Genomic DNA, 8864 nt, shown 5'->3' on the forward strand with positions numbered 1-8864 from the left:
GTGTGATGGGGATTCGAACCCGCGACCCTCAGATTGCGAGTCGAGCACCCTAACCATCTGGCCATGCCGGGCCTAATATTTTTATAGATACAACTTAAAATCCTATTTGTCATACCACTAGCAAGAGCACATTGCTTGGATGGCTTAAGAAACTGATGAACCAGAACACCAAGATCTTGTTAAGGTCATTACCATCAAAATTATAATCATAATTCATACTGTGATATCCCACGTGGATTACTTTGCATTTAGTATAATTAAAAGCCATCTGACATTTATTCCCAACTCACCAAATAATCGAACTATGCGTGTCTTTCTTGGTATGTTTTGAGTTGGACATAATGTTGCGACATGAAATAATCATCATGTTAGTCGACAATGTGACTGAAAGAATACTTTACCGATTTATTAATCTTTATCTTTAATCCGATTTATTAATCTTTATCTTTAATCCGATTTATTAATCTTTATCTTTAATCCGATTTATTAATCTTTATCTTTAATATGAATCTACAATATATTCAGGTTACTGAAAGTAATAACTGATCTTCTTTATAATTTACACCCCTCCCCCCGATAAACCATGGGATCTTTATAGTTTTATTTCACGATAAAAAGACAAGCTTTCTGGATGACAAACAGAACACCGTGGCATCTTTGTAGTTCTACTAGAAAACAGATAAACAGAATACTACGGCAGCTTTGTTGTTCTACCGAAGACATATAAACAGAATACTATGGCACCTTTTCTGTTCTACTAGAAGACAGATAAACATAATACTACAACATCTTTGTAGTTCTACTAGAAAACAGATAAACAGAATACTACGGCAGCTTTGTTGTTCTACCGAAGACATATAAACAGAATACTATGGCACCTTTTCTGTTCTACTAGAAGACAGATAAACAGAATACTACAACATCTTTGTAGTTCTACTAGAAGGCTGATAAACAGAATACTATGGCATCTTTGTTGTTCTACCGAAGACAGATAAACAGAATACTACGGCACCTTTTCTGTTCTACTAGAAGATAGATAAACAGAATACTACAACATCTTTGTAGTTCTACTAGAAGACTGATAAACAGAATACTACAACATCTTTGTAGTTCTACCAGAAGGCTGATAAACAGAATACTACAACATCTTTGTAGTTCTACTAGAAGACTGATAAACAGAATACTACAACGTCTTTGTAGTTCTACCAGAAGGCTGATAAACAGAATACTACCGTACCTTTTTTGTTCTACTAGAAGATAGATAAAGAGAATACTACAACAGTTTTGTAGTTCTACCGAAGACAGATAAACAGAATACTATGGCATCTTTGTAGTTTTACTAGAAGACAGATAAACAGAATACAACAACAGTTTTGTAGTTCTACCGAAGACAGATAAACAGAATACTACAACAATTTTGTAGTTCTACTAGAAGACTGATAAACAGAATACCACAACAGTTTTGTAGTTCTACCGAAGACAGATAAACAGAATACTACAACAATTTTGTAGTTCTACTAGAAGACTGATAAACAGAATACTACAACAATTTTGTAGTTCTACCGAAGACAGATAAACAGAATACTACAACATCTTTGTAGTTCTACTAGAAGACAGATAAACAGAATACTACAACAGTTTTGTAGTTCTACCGAAGACAGATAAACAGAATACTACAACAATTTTGTAGTTCTACTAGAAGACTGATAAACAGAATACTACAACAATTTTGTAGTTCTACCGAAGACAGATAAACAGAATACTACGCCAGGTTTGTAGTTCTACTTGAAGACAGATAAACAGAATACTACGCCAGGTTTGTAGTTCTACTAGAAGACAGATAAACAGAATACTACGCCAGGTTTGTAGTTCTACTAGAAGACAGATAAACAGAATACTACGGCAGCTTTGTTGTTCTACTAGAAGACAGATAAACAGAATACTACGCCAGGTTTTTAGTTCTACTTGAAGACAGATAAACATAATATGGTTATAATAATACACTAATAAATGTGTATTTCCACTTTTCTAGTTCTCTCATCCGTACATGAAATGAATGACAAACCTGTTTTTTTTATATTTTCAGGCAACGTTGTTAGTCTTGATAAAATAACTTCTGTTCTTGTATAAAACAAAAATCATCCAAATATTACTACCCTAACTCACATCGATTTCAATATAAACGGCAACATATAAATTTCAATTCGTTTTTACTTTGTTTTTATTAAAATTTTCCAAGTGTCAGACAAACAAAACTATCCAACTAAAACTCTCGAAATCAGCGACTCGTCCGAAACGTAAAAATTGGTAAATCGTACAAGTTTACAAACATAAATCTCTCATGATTTATTCCTCAAACAGACGAATATTTTTATATTTGTGTAGGCAAATACATAAGATCATACGGTAGTTGTGAAACGTTAGAAAAATTGTCTCTTGTTGCTCGTTCAACAGTTTAAAAATACATTTTAAAAACCTTCAAGTAAGTGTTTGAAATGGGATTGGAAAGTTTTGTGCTGCGCTTTTCGGCTTCTTAGAATTCCCATTAGCTGTGCAGAGCAGACGTTTGTAAAGGGACAGATTAAACATATACGCACAAGGATCTTTTTAATTTATATATTAATTACATTAACTCACGCAACGTAGCGAATCCTTTCTCGGAAATAAAAAAACCTAGAACTATTACATTAATTCTTATTTTAAAAACTGGTTAGTGTTTGTTTTTCTTCTTATATTTTTGTAGTCCTTAGGTGTGTAATTTTAGTCTTAAACACGAACTGCGAAAATGTTAGCGTGTTATACAAGTTTTAATAATTTATGTTTTTACGAACAAGTAGAAATTTACTATATTATAATTTGTTATTACAAGGAGTTGATACAAGATGGAGATAGATCAGATGGCTAGCTGTTCCTACTTTTCGTGGGTAAGTAGGAAAAATGATGGACTAACTGAGGAAAATCAGAACAAAAATGGAAGGTTTAAAATATGCAACCAGCAGCACCCTCTGTCATATGCAATACTTTTGAAATCACCCAAAATGTTGATTAACAGACGTATAAAATCAATTATCCAAATGATGTGGGAGGAGCAATATGCACTAGCTATCCCTAATTCTGAACTAGAAGTAAGGCAGCTATTCAACAGCACCCACCGTCAACTCTTGGTCTTCTTTAATCGAATAGTGGGATTTGACTGTCACTCCTATAACACCCCCACGGCCTCAAAGTGTGAAATAAGATTTTTGGTCGTCTTTAATCGAATAGTGGGATTTGACTGTCACTCCTATAATACACCCATGGCCTCAAAGTGTGAAATAAGATTTTGCGACACGAAACCATGGACCCTCGAATTCAAAGTCTAATCAGTATCTAATCAGTACGCTATGCCCGGCCACCAAACTCTATATCTCTTCAAAATTATTTTATTATGATTTTATATACATCATTCGATTAGAATAATGTAAACAGTTCCTACATACTTGTAGAAACATTTATAAAATAGCAGAAATATATTACTGAAAAACAAGCAAAAAAAAAACATTATTAAGCCTAATTGGTTCAACATTGAATTAACGTCACAGTAAGTTTGCTCCCCATGTAGGCCTATCTAATAAGATCAAAATTTTTTTAAATTCGAATATCCAGATCACAGTTTGCCAAGGTACAAGCTCGTTAGTTCCATATGAGATAAATAAAGGCTAATGTACTGGTTTTTAGCTATACGTTAACCACTTTAATTTTTAAAGATTGCCCCTGAATTTTATGTGAAATTCAACATTTCGTGTTTTCTAATTCTATTTGATATTTTTATTTTACAGTTAGACGACCAATTACTAAAATAAAATTTATAATGTGTTTACATAGAGTGTGTGTGGGCGTATTATCTGAGAGCCATCTATGTTATAGAAACGTAAGAAATATTACGTAGGTGTTAAAAATGTACAATAATTCCTGCTGTGTTTCCGCTGGGGCGTAAAGTCTTTCCCCATTCATTCATGATTTTGTGCACTAAAGACTCTAGTCTGCATTATGAAATTTTAAAATAATGTACAAAAGAACACAAATATATAAGGGTATTTATGGTATCTTATCGGACGTAGTGTTTAACTTACATCCTTATTCACTCCCACCTACTTCGGTATTGTTCCAACAATTCAGGTTTCATTTTAAAGGTTCGGTATTGTTCCAACAATTCACGTTTCATTTTAAAGGTTCGGTATTGTTCCAATAATTCACATTTAATTTTAAAGTTTCGGTATTGTTCCAACAATTCGGGTTTCATTTTAAAGGTTCGGTATTGTTCCAACAATTCACGTTTAATTTTAAAATTTCGGTATTGTTCCAACAATTCCAGTTTTTATTTTAAAGGTTCGGTATTGTTCCAACAATTCCAGTTTTTATTTTAAAGGTTCGCTATTGTTCCAACAATTCACGTTTAATTTTAAAGGCCTAGTATTGTTCCAACAATTCACATTTAATTTTAAAGTTTCGGTATTATTCCAACAATTCCGGTTTAATTTTAAAGGTTCGGTATTGTTCCAACAATTCACGTTTAATTTTAAAGTTTCGGTATTGTTCCGACAACTCGCGTTTAATTTTAAAATTTCGGTATTGTTCCAACAATTCACATTTAATTTTAAAGTTTCGGTATTATTCCAACAATTCCGGTTTAATTTTAAAGTTTCAGTATTGTTCCAACAATTCCGGTTTCACTTCACGGCTTTTCTGCTAGCTCATATGATTTTGTGTTTCATTATTTTATAGGCAGAAACGCCGCGAATCGGTTTCACATATGCACCAATGAACTCAGTAAACTTTAGGTTTGAAAATAGAAACACTGGTTACGAAAAGAAGTTTTCTAGAAATATAAGAGCCTAATATACCATTTAACTAAAATAAGAATTTGTAAAGAGAATAGCAGAAAGGGGTTCTTGAACAATGAATAATGTATATTTTTTACGAGTTACAGCTTTTACAGTAATTAAGATATGTTTTTAGACAGACACGACGTTTCGATCATTCTCAAGTACTTGTCCTGAAGACGAAAGACTTTTGAAACGTCGTCCTCTACACGTTTTTTTAAAACAGGCATTTGCCATCAATTTCAGTTTACTCATCATGAATACTCTACTTAAACAATCTATCAAGGTATTCCAATATTTAAAATTTAGTTTTCTTGTGTGTTCAAAAGCATTCTGAGCATACAAAGCAGTACCATTTCTGTCTTACTTTTCTTCCCGTCCATCTTTACCCAAATCAACTTACCCACAAAGCAGTACCATATCTGTCTTACTTTTTCCCGTCCATCTTTACCCAAATCAACTTACCCACAAAGCAGTACCATATCTGTCTTACTTTTCTTCCCGTCCATCTTTACCCAAATCAACTTACCCACAAAGCAGTACCATATCTGTCTTACTTTTCTTCCCGTCCATCTTTACCCAAATCAACTTACCCACTTTTTACAAATATTTATTTAAATATTTACATATATTTATTTAAATGCCACCTTTTTAATTCTACATATTTTCCTGCTCTGGATTTTTTATGATAATTTTCCTTATTGATATCTATTTTAACTAGTTCCTTTTCCCAATTTTCGCAAAACGTTTCGTTTTACTCTCTATATCCAGTTTACTCAGGTGTATCCTATTTTTTCATACTCATATTTTTGTTTTATCATAATTCAATTTACTTCTTTTAGTCCTAGAACATTTTCATGCATACATTTAGTGCTATCATATCATATTGTACAAATAATTAATCATAGTAAAAAACTGGTGAAACTGACATTCATAAGACTTCTGTTCACCGTTTCGACCACATTGTATCTTGTAACATATACCTCTTAAGGCTTACCTATCTAAGGTCATCTCCTCTAATTGAGTCAGGTCACAAGCAATGTATTCCAATGCGGCATCTGTGATTCGGGGACACCAAGACAGATCAAGTGACCTCAGTTGTCGTAGATTTTCAGCTACCAACTCCACTCCATCATCGGTTATTTTGGAGCAACCCGAGAGCGATAGTACACTCAGATTGGGAAGAGCGTGGACGAGATTAAGGAGGCCTTGGTTAGTGATCTCCCAACAAGATCGGAGACGAAGAATAATGACAGTTGCACTCTGGCGAGGTCCAAAAAACGCCAAAGCGGCATCTGTCACGTGGTACGCCTGTATATTGAGTTCGTACAGTGATGGAAGTAGCTGGGTCACTGCAGCTACGCTTTCGTCTGCTATATTGATACAGTCTGCTAACGTCAAGGACACGATGCGTGGGCTGAAACTTGCCCACAGTCCTGCATCGGTAATCTCATTACAACCAAACAGTTCCAGCTGGGTCACGGCTTGTAAAGTTTCCAGCAAGGCTTCAAGACCCTTGTCTGTCACATTACAGCAACGTAGCGCTACGTGACGTAAGTGTCGCACGTGAGAAGCTGGACAGTTACTCACAAAGTCGTACACATCCTCATCATTGGCGCCAAACAGACAAGCCGAGTCAAAACCACGGCGCTCTAGGCTTAGATACACCCGTTTTCTTAGTTCGGACGTAGCTGCCAGATCCCCCGAAGATGAACGCAGTTCCCGACACCGGAGGATGGGGAGAACCCTCCTCCAATATTTCGGCTGGTATAGTATATCTCGCCAGACTTGACAAACTTGCGCTAACGTGTTCCGATCATAGGCCACAAAATACCAAAAGAACATCCCAAGAAATCCCGAATCTTGCCACAAGTCACTCAGCGTCCGTGGTTTTTTTATTGCTGCTAGATACTCTTTTATTTCAGAAAGTTTGTCCACGCGCGATGTCTTTTTATCGCCATATCGACTGATTGATGTCTGACCAGCTGTATTCGAGGCGGTTGGTACCCCTCCGCGGCCATTGTTGGCCTTTCCTCGAACAGACAGACCATTAAAGCATCGATTTAATTCCGCAGCGGCTCGCTTAGTAAAACTGACCTCCGTTGACATGACGACTACGAAACAGCATTCCCTGTCTGATATCAAAATATGGCAACAAATTACTCTCTGCATCAGCTGTTCATTGTGCGTGCAATATAGTTTACACTTAGTCCGGTCGCAGTCTTTTCTTGACAACCTTGAGTGACGGCCACAAGCTAACAGCTTTAAGGCTGTTAAAAACGCTATAAAAATGTACACTTAAAAAATTCATAAAATTTAAAAAATAACGTTAGGTCGTAAACAACTAGCGTTAACGGAAGAACACCTCAATTCTGCCGTCCTTCTCGTGTAGTGAGGCTAGCGAAACACGCGCGTCTACTCTGAATGATTTCGTTGCGACGTTTCGACTGAACATGCGTCAGTGACGTCAACTAAAGAATCGAAAATATTCTGTTTTTTTTTGTTGTTAACTTAAAAGTTAGAATTATATAGTTCTTTTGTTTTTATTATTAATTACTCACTTTTAGTTGGTTGATTTTTTTAGTTGTCGTTGAAAAACAAACTTTGGGAGGGGGGGCTGTAAACGTTTGTAAAAATCTTAAATACCTTCTTACCAGCTTGTAATGAGCCTATACGGTAATCAATAATTGAATAAGTATTCCAGCCTGGCCTTTGTTGCCATGGTAACACGTCGACGAATTTGGAAGAACAGTCGAATTCATTGTAAGGGGAGCTACAGACATTTGTAACACATCAAAACCCTTTACCTTAAGAGAAACGTGAATTTCTGAATATGTGTTTATACATTCTATAATAACTGATACAAATAGTTTATATCTTGATAAAAAAAAATCATTTAGATTTGGAGGTGGTTGTTTGTTAGATTGGCTAATAATTTCCTTCATTTGCCACGTCATAGCTCCAAATTTCGACCTAATACATACATGTTGAATATTAATATATCTTGAAGTTTGTAGTTCGGTATTGTAATTATTCGATGTTACATTAAAATTCGTTTGTATGAAAACATATTTAATATTTATTTAATTATTAATTAAACTCCCACAGTTACAGCTATATAATTTATTTGATTATTAATTAAACTCCCACAGTTACAGCTATATAATTTATTTAATTATTAATTAAACTCCCACAGTTACAGCTATATAATTTATTTGATTAATTAATTAAACTCCCACAGTTACAGCTATATAATTTATTTTGATTAATTAATTAAACTCCCACAGTTACAGCTATATAATTTATTTGATTAATTAATTAAACTCCCACAGTTACAGCTATATAATTTATTTTGATTTAAGTTTCGATTTACCACTTTTGTGCCACCTAGTGGCACAGCGGTGAGTTCCGTGGACTTACAACGCTAGAAACCGGGTTTTGATTCCTGTGGTGGGCAGAGCCCAGATAGCCCATTGTGTAGCTTTGTGCTTAATTACAAACAAACTACGGTAAATATTAGCCAATGATTTGTAACATGCTTGGTACTTATGGTCTTTACAAATTTTAGTTTATATATATATGCATTGATCTAACATTTTGTCTTATAACTAGCTAACGTACATGCAGGGAGAAAACATAGAGATCTCCAGAGAGTGACGGGGGGAGAGGGTATATTCGAACATCGACCCCTGTGTCACTCCCCATGGGGCTCTAAGGATACATGTCTAGTTTGGTTCGAGATCCGTGAAAAACTGTGGGCATGAAAGGCGGACACACAGACAGACGACACTTCTGCTTTATATATTTACATTTACAGATAAATGGATTATGATCCTGTTTACTAATGTGTAATAATCCATAGATAAGGCCAAGGTTACCCAACTTCCTTTTGTATGCTGTTATATTTTGATCCTGGTCCTTGTAGTGAAAAACAATACTGTTACGTCTCCGTTCGTTAGTTGATTTTCCATAACTTCGTTCCGACGAAACTTTAGCGACACA

At 35.0% G+C, this 8864-nt stretch overlaps 1 protein-coding gene across 1 annotated transcript in view; it reads right to left on the reverse strand.

Annotated features, from left to right (window-relative positions):
• LOC106470833 (F-box/LRR-repeat protein 16-like) overlaps positions 1 to 7447 on the reverse strand; it is a 21737-nt gene extending 14290 nt beyond the window's left edge. Inside the window, exon 1 of the mRNA XM_013931403.2 lies at positions 5860 to 7447. Within this exon, the coding sequence (XP_013786857.2) occupies positions 5860 to 7034 (1175 nt within the window). The 5' untranslated portion in view covers positions 7035 to 7447. The remainder of the gene's footprint in view (positions 1 to 5859) is intronic.
• Positions 7448 to 8864: the final 1417 nt, after the last annotated feature.

Source organism: Limulus polyphemus, unplaced genomic scaffold (assembly GCF_000517525.1).
Source record: "Limulus polyphemus unplaced genomic scaffold, Limulus_polyphemus-2.1.2 Scaffold4242, whole genome shotgun sequence".
NCBI classification, from domain to species: Eukaryota; Metazoa; Arthropoda; class Merostomata; order Xiphosura; family Limulidae; genus Limulus; species Limulus polyphemus.